This window comes from Ursus americanus, chromosome 33 (genome assembly GCF_024610735.1).
Source record: "Ursus americanus isolate L20-20 chromosome 33, mUrsAme1.1.p, whole genome shotgun sequence".
NCBI classification, from domain to species: domain Eukaryota; kingdom Metazoa; phylum Chordata; class Mammalia; order Carnivora; family Ursidae; genus Ursus; species Ursus americanus.
The window spans coordinates 24,652,859-24,676,198 of record NC_142159.1 but is presented as its reverse complement, the minus strand read 5'-3'; the positions used below and the strand labels follow the sequence as shown (position 1 = coordinate 24,676,198).

Below are 23,340 nucleotides of genomic sequence, written 5' to 3'. Positions count from 1 at the left end.
ATTCCGCTCTCCCCATATGGCTGACAACAAACAAATCGCTAGTCTGATCTTCTGGTGTTACATCCTGCAGAGCAGATTTCAAGCAACACTGCTTGCTCCTACTTGGAAAACAATGTGCTGAGAGCCTGGGCTTTACAATAAATGGTTCAACCAATTTGCAGTGCTCACTGGAAATACACAGGAGAATTCTCGATGCCTGGGCTATAATTCTTATTTGGCAAATGATTTTATTATAAACTGGTATCATAGTGAATCCATTTTCTTTACGGGTTTTCTGCTAGTGTTTAATGGACTGTCAGGATAATTTAGATTTCATCTATTTAAACTCATTCAAGCCTGGCTCCTGATTGTACAGTAAATGGAAAATATTTCTATTCACGGAAATTAATGACAGTTAATTGTAGCCTGCAGTTCTCAATTTTGTAAAAGCAACTGTTCCACAGTTCAAGCACCAAGCTACGGAATTTCCCACACCAATTATTTTTCGTACTATATAGGCATCCACATCTGGTAAGCCTTTCTTGTAAGACTAATGTATATATTCATATAATATTTCTACCCATTCAAATATTTATTACCAACTCTTCAGAAAGAGTTAGGACTTAAATATAACTAAAGGCTGGGAAAATAAAACTTCAGTTGTTGGTCTAAACAGACAGATGCTCAATTATTATGGGGTTTTTTTTTAAGCTGGCAAAATTGAAGATTAAAATTTCCTGCTTTGCATATTTTTTTTACTTACTGTTGTACAATTTTCTTTTTTTTTTATGACCCCCCTTTTTTTTTTAAGATTTTATTTATTCATTTGACAGAGATAGAGACAGCCAGTGAGAGAGAGAACACAAGCAGGGGGAGTGGGAGAGGAAGTAGCAGGCTTCCAGCGGAGGAGCCTGATGTGGGGCTGGATCCCAGAACGCCGGGATCACGCCCTGAGCCGAAAGCAGACACTTAACGACTGAGCCACCCAGGCGCCCCTAATGACCCTCTTTTCTTAAACTGGCTTGATTGGATTTCTTTTTCTTTTTTTATAAGAAGTTATGCCCTTCATAAACCCATATAATTCAATTAATAACATATATTAATTCAATTAATAACATGAATTTGCTGAAATTGTGAATTAGTGACTTAATTTTTTAAAATTTATTTATTTGAGAGAGAGAGAGAGCAGGGGGAGGGGCAGAGGGAGAGGGTAGAGATAATCTTTTTATCTGTTGTACAATTTTCTTATATATTTCAAATAAATCACAATGCCAACATTAATTGAGATTTATTAAAGGTAGGCTAAACTTATTTTAGATATACACACATAGCTAAACTTTAGATATACAAACAAGATACATGACACATATTAAAAAATACTGTACTGAATTGCTTCTGAGACTGATATTCTATTTAACAGAAATTTACCTCTGAGTTTTATTTACCAGACAACACAACAATCCCATGAGTGATTTCTCTTCTTGAGTGATTAGTCTTTCACCTAAGCATCCACACAGCTGTGTAAGAAATGCTTATGGGAGAAAAAGGCATGCAAAAAAATCACCTTAAAAGAAACTTATCAGATCAAGACCCAAATAATTATAAGGCAAGAATCCAGAATTTGCTGCCCCAAAACTATAACCACCAGAGTCGTAGACTGACAAATTGCAATCCGCACAAAAGAGAAGTAAAGGAAAACCACAAGCTACCCTTTTCATTCCTTTTTTCAGCGTGATATTTACATCTACTCAATTGGGTCCTGAATCTTCTATAACCACATCATGCCCCGTCCCATGAAATTCCCCACGTGTTGCCCCTAATAGAGATGCTCTGCCTCTACCTGGTCCTACTATAATTCTGCCCCGACTCCAGGACCCAAATCAAGCTCTTCATGGTCCTTCATCTCTTCCCCAGTATCACCAACTTATAGTCTGTCCTATTCAGTTGGTGTCTGCACACCCGCTGCCTGTTACTAACATATAACATTACTTGAATAAGTGTAATTTCTCCCTATAAAATGAAGGATCAAGGACTAGATTCCTGTCTACTTTTGTATCTTGCCCTACCTCCCCTCCACAAAATGCCTTGCACGAAGTTACAGATACAGAAGATTGTATTCTTACATTATCAGCTGATCAATATGCCACTAATACTACTGCTGACACCTAACATACCCCATTAAATCCTACTAGCTTATTTAAAGACTATTCCAGGCCTTAAATTTAATTCTCTGCTTTACAGAACTTCTAAGGGCAAATGAAACCTATTCCGACTTTCTTATTCTATCCGTACTTCTTCCCCGTCACCCTTAAATCATTATTGTTTTAATCCGGGTTTTTGTTGTTGCTGTTACTGTTCTTTGGTCAGGTGCTTATTTTAAAATTAAAGTCAAAAACTAAAGATATTTTAAGAATAATTTAAAACTTGGTCAATTTCACATGACTGAATATTGAGACCTCAAATTTTCATTACAGATCTTCAGCCCACTGCGAATTATAAGATGTCATTTTATAAGTATTCAACAGGATTTCAGGGAAAAAATTCCACCTATACAATGATTTCCAATGATATATCTCCTTAGGATTCTACATGTGGTAATTTTGCTTTAGAACCTATACATCATTCTCAGGCTAAAAAAGTATTCTATTGGGAGCAGGAGGGAGTAGGTGAGATCTTGTCTGGTAATCTGCCATCCACCTGTCACTTTTATAATCAAAATTAGCAAAGACCTATGCAAGGTAGCAGTATTTAAAGTATCTAAATACCTATTGATTCCCAAAATGAAATGAGACATTTAGTTTACTGTTTGGACCATAAGAAGCTCTAGATGCTTTCTACCCGGAACTGTACTTGACACACTTCAAAAAATGATTGCAGCTGCTCTGGGCCAATATAACACTTAATGAGACTTTCACTTTTTGTAATTTGTACCTTGTAAAAATCATGTTTCGAACATCTGCTGAGATGAAATGAATCAGAACTTTGGGGGAAAAAATCAGACTTCTCCATTTTAACTGAAGTAGTAACAGACAAATCCTGTCGAGATTACATTAAAGTTAAAAAATGAAAATAAATATATTCTACAAGAAACAGAATCATAAACTCGTAAAACATTCACACACAGGCTTACTGGGCACCAGCTACATACCAGAGATACTGAGAAGCATAAAAATATTGTCCTTCCCTTGACAAGTTCGCCATTCTAATATCGGAGCCAGGCATGAAAACACTTAAGTAACTATATATCTGCAATAATTTAATTGCACTTACGTTTCGGTCTCTGTGCAGAGACTGCTGGCTGGGTGTAACATTCATTCTCTCCTTCTTCCTTAATAACAGAATATCTGATGTCTACCAGGGACTAAGGCCCCTTAGAATAAAGACCACATTTCTCAGCTTCCCTTATAGCTGATTTTATAACACGACTAAACTCTGGTCAGAGATATAAACAGAACTACAGTATTTCAACTTCTGGAAACTGATTACTGAAAAGAGGAGGCCCTGCTCTCCCTGTCCTTCCTGTGAGCCTAAAGGCAAATGTATTGGCTGGAGGTGGAGCATGAAATCGATCAAAAATGACAATGCAAATGGAGGCCACAAGCGATAAAATTAACAAAAAACCTTTGTCGCTGAAGAACCAGACCAAGAATTTTCTATTCACAATTCAGCATTTCAGGCCATTATACACAAATATCTTTAAATTATTTTAAAATGGGGCAAAATATTTATACTACATTCATGAACAGAGTGACATCTAGAACAATGATTTGGGGAAAACATTCTAATTTTTTTTAAATAGGAAAAGCTAGGAAAGAACAGATAACCCTAGCAAGTGTGTAAAACCATACAACACAGTGCTCTTGATTCAGAATGACTAAAACAGTTTGAATAGATAGCATACTGTTCCAGTAGGATTAAAAATCAATCCCTAGAGGCAGATAAAATAAGGCAAAACAAAGTCCACAACTGTCTTCCTGAAGAGACTTCACAGCTAAGCCAAGCTTCTCACGCTGACTCTACCCTGAATGTAGGAATAAGGGACGGTAACTTCTCCTGCAAACTGACTGGCACGTTGTGCAGAGGGCAGTTTGATGGTGTCTGCTGGCCCCACTGAGAGGCTTTACCTTTCTTCTCCACTTCCACATGTGTTTGATTTTAGGACTTGAGAGAGAATATGTTGGCTGCTCCTCCAACAAAAATACAGGGACCACTGACAACCAAATCTTCTGGAATGTTTTATCATTCATAAAAGTTAAAGCTGACCAGAATTCATACTACACTAAATTCTTGGAATAGAATCCATATTTTACTTCATACTAGAAAGAGTGCATTCCCTCTGATGTCACAGCTTTATCTTCCTTCCAAGTCATTAACTGTGGATTAGAAACAGAGCACACAAATGTGTCTGATCCATTCTTCAAAGTGACGATTTACTACTATCCAAAGGTGACATAGAGTCTCTCCTGCTCTACCTAGAGAACACTTCTCCAGTTTCAAAACCACAAATTCAGTCACTTGCAAAGGCCAAAATCCCATGGTGGTACATCAGGGGTAACTGGAAAGAATTACAATGGGAGTACATTAAAAATCTTTGGACGTCCAGACATACCCTTTAACTCAGCAATTCTAGTCCTAAGGAGAGTGAGCAGAAATGAATAAATGCTCGCCACTGCTGCTCATAAAGCAAAATATCTGGAAAGAACCTAAAATCCAACAGCGTACAACCAGTCACACGATGGTATCTATCCGTTAATGCAGGTGCACCTAAAGATTTTCCGCCAGCAGGTGCCTTTAGCAACCTATACACAACTCTTCAAAAACACTTTTGCTTTAAATTCACAAAAAAGGGGGTGCCTGGGTGGCTCAGTTGTTAAGCATCTGCCTTCGGCTCAGGGAGTGATCCTGGTGTTCTGGGATCGAGCCCCGCATCAGGCTCCTCCACTGGGAGCCTGCTTCTTCCTCTCCCACTCCCCCTGCTTGTGTTCCCTCTCTCGCTGGCTGTCTCTCTCTCTGTCAAATAAATAAATAAAATCTTTTTAAAAAAATAAATAAATTCACAAAAAAACATGTATTAAAATACTTATCACAATATGAGAAAAATATTTGTAATATATGTACTTCTTTATTGACTCCTTAAATAAAATTTACTAAAGGTTATTCCCTTAATAACCTCCATAATTTCAAGGTCCTGATGAGCATAAACATTAGTTTCAGATGTTTTTCTCTGTATTATGTGACATGGGAATATCTGTGGCTCATACTGGTACTGCCAATGTCACTATGGTTTATTGCCTATCTTCCTAACTGAAGCATAACTGAATGCTAAATGTCATTTGAAATGTAATGAATTAGTGAAAATAAAGATACAATTTTTTCCCACCCAAGTTCATAGTCTCCTGAATTATATTCACAGTCCCCTGGGTTGACTGTGGACCCTTCCAGGTTGAGAATGCCAGTATTACTGGTATAGAAAACAGTAATAATGATTCAGATTTATAATTACTGTCATGGCATACTCAGGGCATGTCAATTTTAAAAGCATTATTACAAAACAGTGAATAGTATAACCCCACACCTGTTCACTAAGGAAAGTGATAATACAACAAAATATTAACAGTAGACTCATGGTTTTGAGATTTTTAACTTTTGCTTCTCTAAACATTTCAATTTTCTTCCCTGAAAATGTATTATTTGCTCATCAAAAAGAGAAACAACAAATGCAGGAGGGGAAATATGGGGGAAAGATAAAAAGAAAGGCCTAGAGCCAAATTTTATAAATACATTCACAAGGCAAAGTCAAAAGGCAGCAGGTGAATTCAGAGGTGAGAACATTAAAATGGGACCACCTCTCATCAGTACAGAAACAACACTGAAAAGGGAATTGGAGAGCCAAGTGTGGCTGTACCAGAGGCCATAGCACTGAGTATCCTAGCAGCCGGGGCGGGGGGGGGGGGGGCGGGGGGCGCTGGGGGGGGGGGGTAGGAAGGAAGAGGACGTAAGAGAAGTAAAACATATGACAAAACCGCTGCTTTCTACAAACAAGTAGCCTCCACCAATCATGACAGGAATGCCAAAAGCACAGCAACTCCATGATGCCAAATACCTACTTTCTGTATAGTTACAAACTTCAAAAGCATTCTAGTTTATGAGCCTGAAAGACAGCCCAGGGTTTTCTCCCTCAAAATATCTTCTAGCCAATACAGAGAGCAAATTGGGAATTAGGTGTCCACTGTCTAGCCTGAAATGTGACATGTAAAATCCCCTGTAAGGAAGAAGCCTAACCTCCCCCTGAGTACTGAGTGCTGCTAGAGTTAATTACAAACCTCAAAACTTCAGTGTATTTTTGCACCATGGAATTGTGGTAATTAAAACACTACTTTTTAGCTTTTTATTGTTCCCAACAATATAAAAACACAGCATAACAGGTGAGGCATTTTTTTGACATTTCCCTTCCCTTTACTAAAGAGAAAAAAAGTATAATTATACAAAGTATTATTAACATTCCCTCAGTTTGGTAATTGTACATACGGTACCTACGTTTCACAATACCAGCACAAGAGGATGACAGGACAAGCATGAAAACTACCACCTAATAATAATAACAGCCTGCCTTAGAGCCTACAGTCACACACAGCTTTACTAACGAAGCACAAATTAAATGTAAAAGCTGAGAATAATGAAAAGTAACATACTGAAATGATATTAAAAATCTATACTATAAAATCACGCCATTTCCTCTTTTTAAAAGGAACTTAAAGCCATAATGAACCCCCCCAACATTTTTACTATATCTCTATCGATCAGTTTAAAGTGAGCCACTAACGCACCATCTGTCAAGCATCAAATTCTGCCCAGCACACAAAGAAAGCCAGAACAATGCCTACAGCCTTCAGAGGGAATATAAAACAACCCTGTCTTTGCCTTTTACAGTTCAGTTTACACATTTTACTAATTATCACACTGGACATCACTGAAGAGGTGTTCCTTGTAAAGGCAAGTGAATAAGGAAATTTAGAAATATAAGTGAGAAAATAAATTTAGGGGTCAAATGAATGAACAATAGTAGAATTTCATGTGTAACATATAGTATGCTGCCTATTTAGTTTGAACACATATTTAATGGTGAAATAATGAAAAAGATTTAAAGGTACTGGATATTTAATGCATACATAATGATAAAGGGTCATTATATATGAATGTAATAGACTTGGTAAAGTGACTTTAGAAACCTATCCATTTCCAGGCATTTTAACCATTAACTTAAAAGAACCAGGTAACTTACTTAACTGCTCCCATCTATTTCATGGTACTTAAAAATCTACTACAAAATTTATACTAACACAAACATATGAAGGAATAGAAAAGCATATTTTTACTTTTGGTAGTGTTTGAAGTGTTCAGATATCTTCAAAGCAAAATTCATGTACACAAGTATCTATTCTATAGTATTTAAATGTTTTACAAAAGGAAATCATTCTTATATACATTTTAAAGTAATTCAACAAACATAAAACCCTGTTCCATCTTTAAATTCACAGACAATGTTTTTAATCTTGGAAAGTCTGGTTTTCTCAGCTGGTGAAGCTGTCAGAATAAATAGAAGGCAGCATCTGGAAAGATGACAAACACATGGGTCAACGTCAACTACAAGCCAATCCCTGTCAAGAACGGAGCCAAATTCCTGCATTTCAATTTCAATGGCGCTCTCCAACTCAAATACCACCATGCCACTTCAAATCAAAATTGTTTCCTTTTAAAAAGAGCTTTTTACAAAACTGATAGAGTATAACAGATTAAACAACTCTTTCAGCAATTTCCTCAGCTACTACAAAGCAAGGCATCGATGTATAATTATAATAAAGGGAACATTTAACAATTAATTGAGCCAGCAAAAGCTAAACCTCCAGAGCTTAGGAGTTCAAACGCTTGCTCACCAAGCATAAGGGCCGAGGATTTTAACATAACTGCAGGAAATCTCAGTCCAATTAGACTCTAGGTAAATATAAATCTTGTTCCACTGTCGGGACCCTATTCGTCACAGTCCATCAGGCTGATTTTAGCATCCAGCTTGGAGATTCAAACAAAAGAACCCCCACCCCCTCTGTTGCCTCTCCCCCACGCTGTAGTGTTAATCTAGTTCCACCAGTTTCCTTGCTGGACAGAGAAGATCTCTGGGAGGCTGCTGGCTTGCTTTTATAACCAACCAACAAGTAAGACTCCCAAAACATATAACACAACTGTGAGGGGATAACATCTCTGAAAATATTAATGATTTGAGCCATTTATAATGGTGACATATTAATTAATTTACTTTCTTTCCTCATTCAGTTTCTATGTAGAGGAGATGTACATACACTCAAAAAGAAAACAGATACAAACACACAGTGCTTCAAAGTGACATCATTTGGGATGGCAACTACTTCACAGGGATATCTTCTGCACTGGCAAACTTTTCTCTTTTTTGTAAGTTTTTTTTTTTTTTTTTAAAGTCATCTTCTATACCCAATGTGGGGCTCTATCTTTTGACCTTAAGATCAAGAGCTACATGCTCTATCAACTGAGCCAGTCAGGGGTCCCAACCACTAGCAAACTTCTTGAAGAATTTATACTGAATTAATGGGGGAGGGTGGGATGGAGATCCCCACGACTTTACTCATAAGGCATCTATCTTTCTATGCCTCATAGAGTTTGATGGGAAGCAGGAAAAATTACAACTTAATGACAACAAGTTTCAACAATACAAACAAGTAAAAATTATTTTTAATTTAACTGGATAAATAAAGCAAATTACATTTTTAAAGGTAGCACAAAATAGTAGTGAAAGAATTTTTTTTTAATTTTTTTTGTTTTATTTGACACACACAGAGAGAACACAAGCAGGGGAAGCAGCAGGCAGAGGGAGCTAGCTAAATAATTAAAGCAATACACAATGATGTTCCTGAATGATACTTCTTTTTTAGGATTTTATTTATTTATTTGCGAGAGAGAGAGGGAGAGAGAGAGCGAGCACGAGCAGGGAGGAGAGGGAGAAGCAGGCTTCCTGCTGAGCAGCGAGCCCAATGTAGGACTCAATCCCAGGACCCCGGGATCATGACCTGAGCTAAAGGCAGCCGCTTAACCAGCTTAAAGGACTGAACCACCACGCGCCCCAGTAGTGAAAGAATTTTAACGATTATTAGAACAGACAGAATTGGAGGTTGAGGCAGGCAACTCACAGAGCACAGACTGGCACCACGGCCTGCAGGTCAAATCTGACCCACTGCCTGTTTTTGTAAGATCCACAAGCAAGGAACGGTTTTTACATATTTTAATGGCAGGGGGGAGATATTACTTGACATGTGAATATGAAATTCAAACTTCAGTGCCCAAAGATAAAGTTTTATTGGAACACAAGCCATGCCCATTCATTTATATCTTGTCTATTGCTGCTCTCATGACACAGGGGCAAAACTGAATTGCTACAACAGAGACTCACTAGCCTATAGCAAAGCTGAAAATATTTACTATCTGGCCCTTTACAGAAAAAGTTTACTGTACACTGCTCTAGAATTGCTCACTAAATAAGTAAAGCAGCTCAAAGGATAATATAAATTTTATGCCACAGAAGACTACAATGTAAGGCTTTCATTTGAAAATGTCACATTTGCTCAGGAACATTATGTTTATAAAATGCTCAATAATTTTTCTAGAGGTTAGTATCAAGTATACTAGCCTGAAACATACAAAACCTTTTAGCCAACATCTTTACAAGGACAGTAGAGTGCCTCTAATATCATGACTCCAAGTTCCTTGCCATGTACTTCATCTGGGCTAAAAACTCAGATCATCTGTGAATCTAGAGATGGCAAATGCTCCCTCCTGTAACTGCACCCAAGAGAAACACTGTCAGCTGATCAGAGCACTCCTTCCAAATGTACTACATTCAGCCTCAATCACCTGGAAGAGGAGATGAAATCTGTTTGCCATCTAATTTAGATAATCTATTTTTCTCATCTGGTTTGGTCTTCTTTACTGTTCATTCTTCCTTTATCATTGTTCTTGTACCATCTTGTGTGAAAACCATGTGCAGAACTTGACAGAGAGGATGACCGTGAAATGAAAGTACAACAGGAAAGCTTGCTCTCTGCTATCTGAGGCCATTAACAAGTCAAGCTACATAACATCAATTTATTTTTTTTAAAGATTTTATTTATTTCATTTGGCAGAGAGAGAGAGCACAAACAGGGAGAGCAGCCGGCAGAGGGAGAAGTAGAAGCGGGCTCCCTGCTGAGCAAGGAGCCCCATGCGGGGCTTGATCCCAGGACCCCGGGATCATGACCTGAGCTGAAGGCAGACGCCGAAGACAACAGCTTAACAGACTGAGCCACCCAGGCGCCCCTACATACCATCAATTTAAAAATTAAAAAAAAAAAAAAAAAAAAAACAGTGGGCTTCTAAGTCTTTTTATCAACACGTTAAGTATAGGGCTCTTGATAAACCCTGCATGCCACCTTTTTTTTTTTAACTTCATATAATGTTTTAAATTAGCTAGATAGATGCAGACTCTATCGTGACAAAAAAAAAAAAAAAAGACAGTTTTCTATGTTCAACATGATATACTCCAGAAAGGGTCTCAAGAAGTAATAACTAAACTTGGTAACCAATACCACCAAAACAAAAGCTCTCTATCAACTATAGCAAACTCAAACCATAGCTAGAGATAAGTCCTATTCGGATTCAGACACACAAATACACATAACCAGGAATGCACCATGAATGACCCACCAGAATGAGGTCCTGAACAGTCAGAGAGTATATTCAACGGAGCCATATTAACACTGGCAGAGGTATCTGAGAGCAATGTCTGCTCTCAAAATAACTTTAGCCAGGGATTCCATGGGTTTTCCACACTTTATTGAGATTTTTTTTTATAGTATTTGAGCTGGCAAAGCAGCTTCCTAAGAAAAATTTTGTATGAGCCTCCTCCCGTGTCACTGAATAACTTCATAATAGGTCACTCGACAGGCAACACAGTGAGAATTAGTGAGCATTCCACCAAACATTTTAAATATCTAAAGGATTACACAGGGCTAAGAAAATGAAAGAATACAAAATCCTAACAGAGTCAAAGATTTTCATCTTTGGAGAGGAATTACATGCATCTTAGGATCCCCATCATGTTCAACAGTCTTTAGAGGCAAACTTGAAATCAATGTTTAAAAAAGGTGGGGGAGGGGAGCAGGCAGTCAAGCGTAAGAGAGTTGCAGACTTTTGTGGCTAGCCAAAGAATAGATATCACAAGGTGAGAAGCCATCTCTTTTTTGGAGTTCTGAAGACGGAAACTTAGTGACTATAAATATCCTCCTTTAGTAGGTGTACATATCTGAAAAGATTGAAAGATTAAAAAAACTGTGATTAAAAATTAAGTAACCCAGATTAACTGGGGTGGGAATTACCTCCTTAAATTGATATGCACCCTTTATCCCTGCAAAGATTTAAAATTAAGAAAGATTTAAGAGAATCAATAACTATATTAACATTTTCTGGGTTAATAAAGAAAATCAGGATATATGTGATATTTTTATTCTTTTTATAGTTAAAAGCATTTAGCTTATAACAACAGACCTGTATTTCCAATTGTGAAAAGTAACACTCACCCAGCACTTTGTTATAGGCCTGGCCCTTTCTAAAGAAGCCCTGTGTGTTTGTGTTCACTCACTTAATCCCCATCACAGCACTTGAGTTGGGTACCCTGATGCCCATTTGGCTGATAAAGAAACAAAAGCACAGAGTTTGCTCCCTGGCACCTCCACCCATCCTCAGTGGCTGAACTACCTGGACTCCACGGGACTCTCTCTCTGTGTGAAATGGATTCAAACATGCAGTTGGGATTGAAACCTAAGTGAGTTTATGCCCAGCACTGAAATATCTAAGACACCTTTTTAGGTTCACTTCATTTACAGGTCTAATCACTTCACTTATAAGAAGAGTTAAGTACTTGAGAAGGTTTATGTTAACAGATCCCTTAGCAATAGAAATCAAATTTTAAATTATTTAATAAGCAAGTCTAAACGCTGAAGATATTAACTACTTTATCAATAAGAGCAATTATAATTCAAGAAAGCCTTAAAAGTGATTAAAATTTGTTTAATTTACAAAAGGGTTAAGGTAAAAACTTTTTTAAACTTCAACAAACTGAATACTGAGGTCAATTTTTTGTATGCATATATGTGTGTATGTGTGTGTAATCTTTTCTACACTTAAATATCAGCCTTAAAAGACCCTTCCCAAGAAAGTTCCTAGATCAAACTGCTCTGTACATGTGTTTACTACCCAACTCCTAAAGGAGACATAGCTGAGACAATGGTGTTCAAGAGAGTCTGCTGAAGAAACACAGGGTGAACCCTCAAGTGTAGTCACTACCCCTGCCTATGCCTATAAGTATTTAGAAACAAATGATGAAGTGCCTAGAATGTGGGATCCAGAAAACAGATGAGTAGATAGCCAGAAAGCTACATTCTGAATTTGATGATTCATTGCTCACAAAAATGGTTTCAAAGAATTAGCATTTAAAATGTTCTTGCCATTACCAAGGGTGATTTTTAAATGGCCATATGTGAAACATTCTTGTTTCTTTTGGAGTACACAGTTTTACAATACATCCTAATTCAGTGTAACTTATGTAGATAACTTCTACTATAATACTACGTATCATGTTGCAGTTCTGCAGAAAATGCTCCTAAAAATAAAAGGGCTTATATAAAATACACGGAAAAGGGCAGATTCCTCAAAACCTACAGAGCTCAGAAATCATATTACTACATTTCCTCCAATCAATAATTATACCTCAAGAAAGAAGACATTACAGGCAGGCACCCCAGAGTGGCTGAAGGCTGCTGTAGGAAATATTTAAAATACATAAAGGGGCACCTGAGTGGCTCAGTCAGTTAAGCGTCGACTCTTGTTTTCAGCTCAGGTCATAATCTCAGGGTTGTGGGATCGAGTCCCGCACTGGGCTCCGCACTGGGCGTTGAGCTTGCTTAAGAGTCTCCCTCTTCCTCTGCCTCCCACCCTCTCCCTCTCTTAAAAACAAAAACAAACAAACAAACAAACAAAAAAAAAACAAAAGCAACAGATTCTGGCTTGAAGGCACCAAAACAATACAGATTAACGTGGGGCTTTTGTGAAGTTGAGCACAGCAGGCAAGGCAACCGCTGGGGTCAGGACCAGAGCCAGAGCCGGTAGGGTGGGCTGCACCTCTCTAGAGATAGAGCCCTAGGGTACAGGTACTCATTATCTCACTTCATTTTACATAGAGATGAAAGGGCTCATACCAGTGCAACAGTAAAATTAAAGGTTTAAATTCTGACCTACTTTTTCCTTTCCTGCTAAAATATAATCCTATATTATACTATGTAATTAATTATATGTTATAATCTACGCCCCTCTATTCACACTCCTCTTGCCTAGAAATAGTTGCTTATGAGCCAGCCATCGACATCAGTCCTCTATTTACCTATCACATATACAGCAAAACCAACTATAAATATCCATACATTGTTACAAATTCTCACTCAATCTAGTGCGACAGTGAGAGTCTCCTGATGAAGTGGCACACTGAACATGTGTCATTTTTCTGGCTGGCTCTCATCTATTTCCCCTACAGAAAGGCTCCTTAATTTCATTGTGGGGAATTACCTTAAGCCCTAGAATGTACAGTTTTAGGGGGAGCAATAAATCGAGGTTTCTGTCTTTTTTTATCCAAGACACAGACATGCAATTCAAGCCTGACCAACTGAATTTACTCTTCCAGGAATGTGCCTCAAACTGAGGGACAGCAAGAACAGTCAGCAAAATGCTTAACGGCACCTATTCCAGTGGTGGCACCAGAAAGAATGGTCAGTAGTTTCCCCTGACCAAAAATAAGAACTGCCCTCATTCCAGGGAGGTTTCCACCCAATCTGTGAGTTACCCTACCAACAAATTATTTGTGTGTGTGTGATGTGACCAATGTTCTCCAGTTTTGCATTCAAAAAAAGGTTAAGACAGACAATATGCTCACTTTTATTAAATCACGAAAACTATGTATTTCTCTTTCAGTTGCTAAGTTAAGGGTTCAAATCCAGTAATCAGCATGAGCCTAAATATTCTGGACAGTTTATCTCTCCTGGCTCAGCTTACCTTTAATTGTTATGCATTTACCTTTTTATTTTTTTTATTTTTATTTAAAAGATTTTATTTATTCATTCGACAGAGATAGAGACAGCCAGCGAGAGAAGGAACACAAGCAGGGGGAGTGGGAGAGGAAGAAGCAGGCTCACAGCAGAAGAGCCTGATGTGGGGCTTGATCCCCTAAGATCCCATAATGCCGGGATCACGCCCTGAGCCGAAGGCAGACGCTTAACCGCTGTCCCACCCAGGCGCCCCGCACTTACCTTTTAAACATCACTCTGTGTGTGTGTGTGTGTGTGTGTGTGTGTGTGTGTGTGTGTGTCTGAAAGAAAATTTCCAAAAGCGGGCAAGATGTTGGCTAAATTTTAGGAGCAGGGAAAAAAAAACAAAAACAAAAACAAAAACAAAAACCAGCAAAGTAATTCTATCATTTGCATTTTCCAAGAAATGGGTCTATCTCTTTCTTTCCAAAGGTGTGTTTTGGGCTTTATCTTCAGTATTTTATGCAAATGCCCATCCATTCTTGGCTTTAACAATTCTGTCACAGGCCCACGTGTGGCACTGACCTCTGTGTCTTCCTCTCCTTATCTGTATAACAGGGAAACAAAGACTTTTTAAAGGACTAGCAACAACGCATGTAAATTAAGCCCAGTACTGGAAACAGCAGACGCTTTAAACACGGTCGTTAGTTATCATCCATGGTTACAGCTTCCTCACTCCCTTATGTGTCTGCTTCCACCCAAGTTCGCAGTTCCCTTTGCAATCAAGCACTGTACAGGATCCAAATCATTCCCAACTGACTAGTCGACTGCTCTGTTCCTCCCGAACCATATGTGCTTTATTTCACATAAAAATCTCAAGCCATCAAAGTGTATCTTCCTTCCCCACCACCTTTTTCTTTCTTCTTTTTTTGTTTCTGGAGCAGACTAGAGTTTAGTCTGCCATAAATAAGTGACAGGTGTGCTGGGATGCTGGCCTCTCAGCCCTTAGGGCAATGCGCTCATTTTCTATTTGTACATTAACTTGAAAAAGACTAGGAAGCACTGGTCTAGATCAATGATTCTCAAACTTCAATGTGTACTTAAATCACCTGGGAATCTTATGAAAACAAAAACTCTGATTCAGCAGATCTGCTGTGGAACCTGAGATTTTGCATTTCTAACCAACTCTCATGGGATACCAATCTGTGGCCAACACTTGGAGCACCAAATATCTAGAGCACACGTTTCATTATACTTAATGACCCTTTCTTTATGAAATAAAAAAAAATACAATTAATCTCAAATTTTCCTTCACTCTCCATTTTTTTTGTTACAGTAACTTTAGAACAGTTTCCCTTGTTCCTTTTACCCTCATAGAGATGAAGCAATAGCTCTTAATGTGCTAAAAAATTCTTTTACATAGGCAGAATTTGCTAACATCCTAATATGTGCCAAAACGCAATCGCTTCCTGAGACTCAGAAAAAGATGAAATAAAATTTCAATAGAAACGGGAAAAAGATGGGACGCCTGGGTAGCTCAGTCGGTTAAGCATCCGCCTTGGGCTCAGGTCATGATCCCAGGGGCCTGGGATTGAGTCCCACATCAGGTTCCTTGCTCAGCGGGGAGCCTGCTTCTCCCTCTGCCTGCTGCTCCCCCTGCTTATGCGCTCGCTGGGGCTCTCTCTCTCTCTCTGACAAACAAAATCTTAAAAAAAAAAAAAGAAGAAGAAGAAACAGGAAAAAAAATTAATGTAATCTACCACTAAAACCACACTAGAATGTGATTAAAAACAAGAAATTTTCACAACTGTTCTAAGGACACATAACTAAGAAAGCTGATGTGCTTACTCAAACCTGAGACTACCTAGCAGCAAAGCTCTTCCTACCTGTTACGGGGTGAATTGTATCCCCCAAAATTCAGATGTGACGTCCTAACCCCCAATACCTGAGAACGTGACCTTACAAGAGGAAAAAGAATCAATGCAAATGTAATGAATTAAAATGAGGTGGACCCTAAAACCATATGTAGCATGGGTGAGAGCCCTAATCCACCATGATTGGTATCCTTATGCAAAGGAGAAATTTGGGCAGACACAGGGACAGGCTCAAATGGAGAATGCCATATGAAGACTGCAGGTATGCTAGCACAAGTCAAAGAACTACCAGAAGCTCAGAGAGGCCTGAAAAAACAGATCTTTCCTCTTGCCTTCAGAAAGAGCATGACCCTGTTGACTCCTTGATCTTCAAGTTCTAGCCTCCAAAACTATGAGACGATATGTTTCTGTTGCGTAAGCCACTCAGTCTGTGGTACTCTGTTAAGGCAGCCCTAGCAAAGGCATACACTGCCTCACTGTGCTTCCTCCTCCCAAATAAAAGGTCTAAAGAGGATTATGCAGACTGCAATCACAGCAGAGTCCGGCATGCCAATGAAGATCTTGGGATTGAGCCTACTGCCAACAAGGGATCCACGGGAAGGCATTAAGCAGGTTAATATTGGGTTTATTGACTGCAAACAAACCTGTAACACATGCCAAACCACTTTCATTCAAGCTGAGCCTAAAGGTTCCTTTATCCAGAGTTTATATTTTTTATTACACAAAAAATATTCTTGCAATCATCAGAAAAACTTGTGCCTCAACCCAAAATAAGAATGCCACAAGACACCTTCATTTGTGTGTCACATCTACCTAAAATTCTTCAACAAGTACAAGAGACACAGATAAAAAGATACAGATCAAATGCAGTTTTATTTTCTCCAAAAATTTATGTACTGGAACACCAAATGGCAGAATTTTATTTTGCTTTATTTTATTTTATTTTATTTTATTTTAGTGTTTATTTCTAGTGTTTGTCTTAGCAGTTGCCATAGATAAGTTTTCAATTATTCGGAGAATCAAGCCTTTGAAACCAAAGTCAGGCTCTTACCAGGTCAGAGTGCAACCCCTCAGAGAACAATCAGTAGCTAAATGTTAAGACATGCCATTTGTTAAAACACTGGGGACTTTCTTCCCTCTTTAACTAGGAACTCGACTCAAAGGGAAATTATCCACTAGGAAAATAGTTTCATGTTTTGACTTTTTAAGTAAATTTTTCATTGAGGTATAGCACATACATAAAAAGCGCAAAGCATGATAAACTCCCACAATGCAAATAAACCCATGTAACTGGCAGTGTCACCATGAAAAGGAACATGACCAGGCCCTGGAAGGTGTTCTTCCTGGAATCATACAGTGTTAGACTTTCTTGTGTCTACTCAACATTATGCTCAATTAATAGTCTACTTTTAACTGCAGTAGTCGTTCAAAAATATGTACATTCCATTCTCATTCAAACCAGATTCCCAGGTTTTATTTTGTTTAGTTTGGATTTTTTCCAGCTTAAATTCCATTTGCATCAAAGGAAATTAACACCTCAATGTTCAATGTATACTCAGTTCTAATTTCTAGGTCTTTTTTTCAGTTCAAGTCCCCAGTTCCTAATAAAGGGGGAAATTTTGCAAATAAAAAGAGGAAATGTTTTATTTCACCTAAGATTTCATAAACCACAAACTTAAAGTTCTTTGTCTTCTATATATAACATTTATCTTCATGAAAATAACAAACTTCTTCATAAAGGTAGAAGGAAAACAGACATAACTTGAAAATCCCGAATGTTTATTTCTCCCCCACCCCACGTATATGTTGAAGATCTCTGTTATTCTAGGAATATATCGAGGGTAAATGGGAGAGTCAAACAGAAGTAGCAGTGGATATGACAAAATACAAGAAACGCAGAACCAACTTAACAGGCATTTTTTTTAAAGAACATGTTTCCTTATCAAAATAGCAAGCAAACTGATAAGCCAAAATGAAAAAGTATCTCTCAATAATTTGAATTTGATTTTTTGACTGTATTACATGATCAGGAATAAAAAAAAAATCATGGTATCTAACTGAAAATAGTGAATACACTATTGGTGAGAATGTAAATGGGTACAACTACTCACTACAGAAAATGGTTTGGTGCTAAGTGAAAAAGTCAAGCAGAGAAAGACAATTATCATATGGTTTCGCTCATTTATGTAACATAAGAAATAGCAGGGAGATCGGTAGGAGAAGGAAGGGAAGGATGAAGGCGGGGTAATCATAAGGGGAAATGAACCACGAGAGACAATGGACTCTGGGAAACAAACAGGGCTTCAGAGGGGAGAGGGGGTGGGGGATTGGGATAGGCCGGTGATGGGTATTAAGGAGGGCACGTATTGCATGGAGCACTGGGTGTTACACGCAAACAATGAATCATGGAACACTACATCAAAAACTAAGGATGTACTATATGGTGACTAACATAACATAATAAAAAAGTTTTAAAAAAGAAAAAAAGGGGGAAAAAAAGAAAATGGCAGTTCCTCAAAAAACTAAAAACAGAACCACCATACAATCGAGCAATTCCACTACTGGGTATTTAGCTGAAGGAAATGAAATGACTATCTAGAAGAGACATCCACACCCTTATGTTCACTGTAGCATTATTCACAACCTAAGTGACTGCAAATGGATGAATGGATCCAGAAAACGTCATATATAGATACATGTTACCTGGCCAATAAAAAAAGGGATGGGGGAGGGGGGGATCCTGAGAACTGGATGAACCCTGAGGTCATCACGCTAAGGCAAACAGACAGAAAAAGACAAAATAGTGCATGGCGTCACTTACATGTCGAATCTAAAAACACCAAACTCACTGAAACAGAGACCAGATTAGTGGCTGCCACAGGGAGGGGGGTGGGGGGGATGGAGGGAACGGGTGGAGGTGGTCAAAGGGTACAAACTTCCAGTTAAAAGATGAAAAAGTCCTGGGGATATTATATACAGCACGGTGACTGAAGTTAAAAATACCGCATTGTAGGGGCGCCTGGGTGGCACAGCGGTTAGGCGTCTGCCTTCGGCTCAGGGCGTGATCCTGGCGTTATGGGATCGAGCCCCACATCAGGCTCCTCTGCTATAAGCCTGCTTCTTCCTCTCCCACTCCCCCTGCTTGTGTTCCCTCTCTCGCTGGCTGTCTCTATCTCTGTCAAATAAATAAATAAAATCTTTAAAAAAAAAAAAAAATACTGCATTGTAAAAAAAAAATAAAAAAATAAACTGTACAGAAAAAAAAATAAATACTGCCTTGTATGTTTGAAAGTTAAGAAAGTAGATTAAGTTTTCACCCCCCCCACACACACACAATAGTACCTATGTGTGGTGATGGATGTGTTAACTAGCCTTATTGTGGTAATCATTTTGCAATATACACATATTTAAAATCACTACATTGTACATCTTGAACAACATTAGATGTCAATTATATCTCTGTAAAGCTGGGGGGAGGGGGAGAAAATAGTGGAAAGAAATTAATATGCCACCCACAGCAAACTTTAGAAATCAATATCCTATGCTAAAGAAGCCCATAAGGGAAATCTGGCTGCACACAGCTTTGTAATAAATCAATTTGTTACCGTGACAGTCATCTCAAAAGCAGAGTAATGGTTGATAGACAACAAAGAAGTTAGATTAGACATGGGGGCAATATATAATAGAGCCCTACAAGGTTTTTGTTTTGGTTTTTATGGTAAGTCTTAAATCATTTATCGGCAAATAAATGATTCAAGATAGACTTCCATATTCTAACCTATGCCATTATTCATCCATCCATTCTATTATTCTAACTTGGACATCGTTCATCAGTCAATAAATGTTTGAAAAGTTTTCAGAAATTTATTCAACAAATATTTAAAAATACACACTATGTGTACATTACTGTCATAGGTGCCAGGAATTCAATGATAAGGAAAAGCAGATTTTAAGCCTTTATGGAAGAGAGAGACAGATATTAATCCTAAAATAACAGAAATAAAAAGAAAATTATTAGTTGTAAGTTCTAGAAAAGATTCATAATGCTATGACAGTGTTTATTAAGGAAATCTGTGTAACTTGGGAGAGGAAAGGCAGTAACTCTGAAAGGGGAGCACTGAAAGAAGGACAGGAATTAAGTAAGTCTGTCTGTGTGTGTATGGAGAAGAGGTTCGCTAGCCTGAGGCAAGAGCAAGTTACAAGTGCAAATAAGCAACTTCAAGTCAAGCTGAGCTCCTGTGGACAAAATAGAAATAACTCCACAGAGGTGAGGAGCAGGGGCAAAAAAGAGCTGGTTGTGACTATGCATGAGATTAAATTTTAGCTAGTAACAAACTCTAAATAATATCACTTTCTCAATAAAATCTCATTCTTCTCAGACCAAATAATCTGAAGAACACTGAGAGGTCAAGGTCAGTCTCCTAACCAAAGAGACACACATCCACTGGACCTGGCAATGTGCAAACCCCAGGCCACAACACTGTCACCCACCTGAGTACAAGGGGCACCTCACACAAAGTGGTTATGCTCTGAGTGTCACAGAAAATTTCACATCACTTTTGGTTTTCATAGATTCTTTATATTTAGCTTCAGGACAGAACATATCTTTTTCATATTTCACAAAGGTCCTCAAGATTTACAAAACAATGCCTGCCTTCATAAATTACTCAGTTCAACTCCAAAACACTTCAAGAACTCACTGTTTGTAAACAAGCCCCGAGTGACATCCCCTCACATACTCTTCCATACATCAAGCAGGAAGGGCTTCTACTATCCACTAAAAGGTGCAAGATCAATGGGCACCCAAACCCGTTTCCTCAAAAGTGGTTTCCCTTAGAGACATAATCAGCAGAAACAGGATGCCACCATCCCATAAATGGGGAAGAAAAGCAGATTTGGTGGTTTTTTTTTTTTGTTTTGTTTTTAACATTACAAAGGCTTCCTGAACTGCAGGACATCTCAGGGTCATTAACTATGAATCTCTTATGACAGGGACAGTATGTAAGGCACTTCCCACTCATGTCTGACTACAAATATTTGAGGGAAGTATCAGCACTGACACAGGAGTAACATTCCCTTGAGAAAGGTGGGTATTCGGTACTGCACAAGGCAGTAGGCCTTTTGACAATGATCCAGACGATCACATTATCACACTGAATTGTTACATATCATGAGAAAAGGATAACAAGATCTTTCCTTATTTTTAAGTTATGATACTCTAATCTGTATCTAAAGAAGTTAACACGTTCTGTTCCTTTCTCGCGATTTAAAATGGAATAGATTGATGTATGTAATGCATAGTAACTCTATAATGAGATATTCTTCAGTGGCTCAGATATTCTTACTGTCCAATATCTAAGTCTTTTAAATCATAGACACTGACAATATCGTAACCCACACATTACTAGATCTCTACCGCAGAGCTCTCGCTCACCTAAAACCTAACACTATACTTTTATGTCACATAAGTATCTCCTCAATCATCAATAAATTAAAGCTGTGACTACAAGTTTATATAAGTTCTAATACTGTTTATCTTTTGAAATTCAGAACAAATTCCTATACAGGGGGAAAAAAATCTGGTACTTTACACAAAGTTCAGAAAAGTTAGAGTACTCCTCAGTAAAACAACTGTACCAGGTTAATGACATAATATAATTTCTTTAACTTCTCTTTCCTGGAAGAACAGCAAACCAGGAGGCTTTTAATCTCTTAATTACACCTCATGAAATTCATGTCACTTCTCAGCATTACAAGTAATTCAAACAAAACCACTTTAGCTAGTTTTATTGACTTCTGTAAGAAAAATACCTTAACACACACAATACCTGACATGAGAAAAGAAAAGTTCTATGGGGCGCCTGGGTGACTCTGTTGAGCCTCTGACTTGTGATTTCAGCTGGGGTCATGATTTCAGGGGTCATGGGACACAGCCCCAATTCCAGCTCAGCGGGGAGTCTGCTTGGGAATCGCTCCCTCCTTCTCTCTACCCCTTCTCCCACTCATACACACATTTACTCTCTCTCCCTCTCTCTCAAATAAATAAATCTTTTCCAAAAGGTGGGGGAGAAAGTTTTGCGGGTGCCCGGTAGGTTCTCAATCACTGGTTTCCCTGCATCTCATCTGAAGGCTGGTCTGTCTCTCTCCGAACAATGCTATAAACCTCAATACACTGAGTCAACTATAGTACATTTTCTGGTAAACAAAGCAAGTTAGTTGTCTTCATCTATTATCATTGGTTAGAGATTCTGAAGCTCAATTCCTTGGAAAAGGAGGTTACCAGAGAAATAAACTTTGGTCTAAAGGCTTTTAAAAATACTTCTTCAGCTTCTGCTCACTCCTGCAGCTAATGTGAAACATCCTGCTTCTAAGAATCTCAACTAAGGTTTACTTACCCTACCATGTATTCTATTCTGCAGGGGTGTTGAAGATAAAGAGCAAGAGGTAGAGCACAAGGACACGAGGAAAGAAATGACAAACACACAAACTAGGACAGAAGACCAAGCTGAGGTAGACACGAGCAAGAAGCCAGTAAATCCAACTGCCCCAAAGTGGATTAATGTGTTTCCTACCCAAAACTACTATCTCCTTTTTTGGATCCCCTGCCTTCCCTAATGTGTAAAGAGGCCTGTAAATGCTGATGTCACTTCTCCACCACAAACACTGTGCTCCTTACCTCCTGGTCTGTAGACAACATCATCCTCAGTGATGTAAGAGGTTATCTCGCCAGTGTCTGTCCTTTCATAACGAGATTTTTTTTTCGGTGGTTTCTTTTTGTTCTTCTTCGTGGACTCCTCCGTGGTGGCACTATTGTTATCATTATCCTCATCTTCGCTGTGGTCACTCTCAGCATAATTTTTGGCTCCTCCTTCCAAGGTGCAACTCCTGCGTGGTCTTGAATTCTCACCCTCTCTTGCTTTGTCTCGTTTATCTCTTTCTCGGTCCCGATCTCGGTCCCGGTCCTTCTCTTTGTCTTTGTCTTTGTCTTTGTCAGCTGTCATGATTCGCCACGTGCCTTCTTCTGTCCTCTCACGGCTAGGCCTCCGTGAAAGGTAGACAGTAAGCCTGGGCTTCAGTCTTCTGAATTTCTCACTCAATTCCAGGGAAAATCCAACCACTCCAACTACCCCAACGTTTCTAAAACGCTAGGCAAGAAAAGACAGAAAGAGAAACTGATGTTACTTTAACATTTTCTCATATTTCCTTCCTAAAATAATGTTTTGTTAAATGAATCTCTTACTCATGTTTTAGCCCCAAAAATCTGCCAAACCATAGGAAAAAAGTTAGGACAAGTGAGACAAAGTTTAAGTAGATAAAGCTTTTTGGCCTCAGCTAGTGTATGGTTTGGGATTTAC

The 23,340-nt window shown here is 38.5% G+C and overlaps 1 protein-coding gene across 5 annotated transcripts in view; it reads right to left on the bottom strand.

The window, feature by feature from the left end:
• Positions 1-23,340, bottom strand: part of RERE (arginine-glutamic acid dipeptide repeats) — a 409,563-nt gene that overhangs the window by 234,498 nt on the left and 151,725 nt on the right. For all 5 annotated transcript variants that reach the window (XM_045803582.2, XM_045803583.2, XM_087858422.1 and 2 more), the window contains one exon: positions 22,662-23,130. In XM_045803582.2, the coding sequence (XP_045659538.2) occupies positions 22,662-22,986 (325 nt within the window). In that variant the 5' untranslated portion in view covers positions 22,987-23,130. Of the gene's footprint in view, positions 1-22,661; positions 23,131-23,340 lie in introns of those variants that run through there.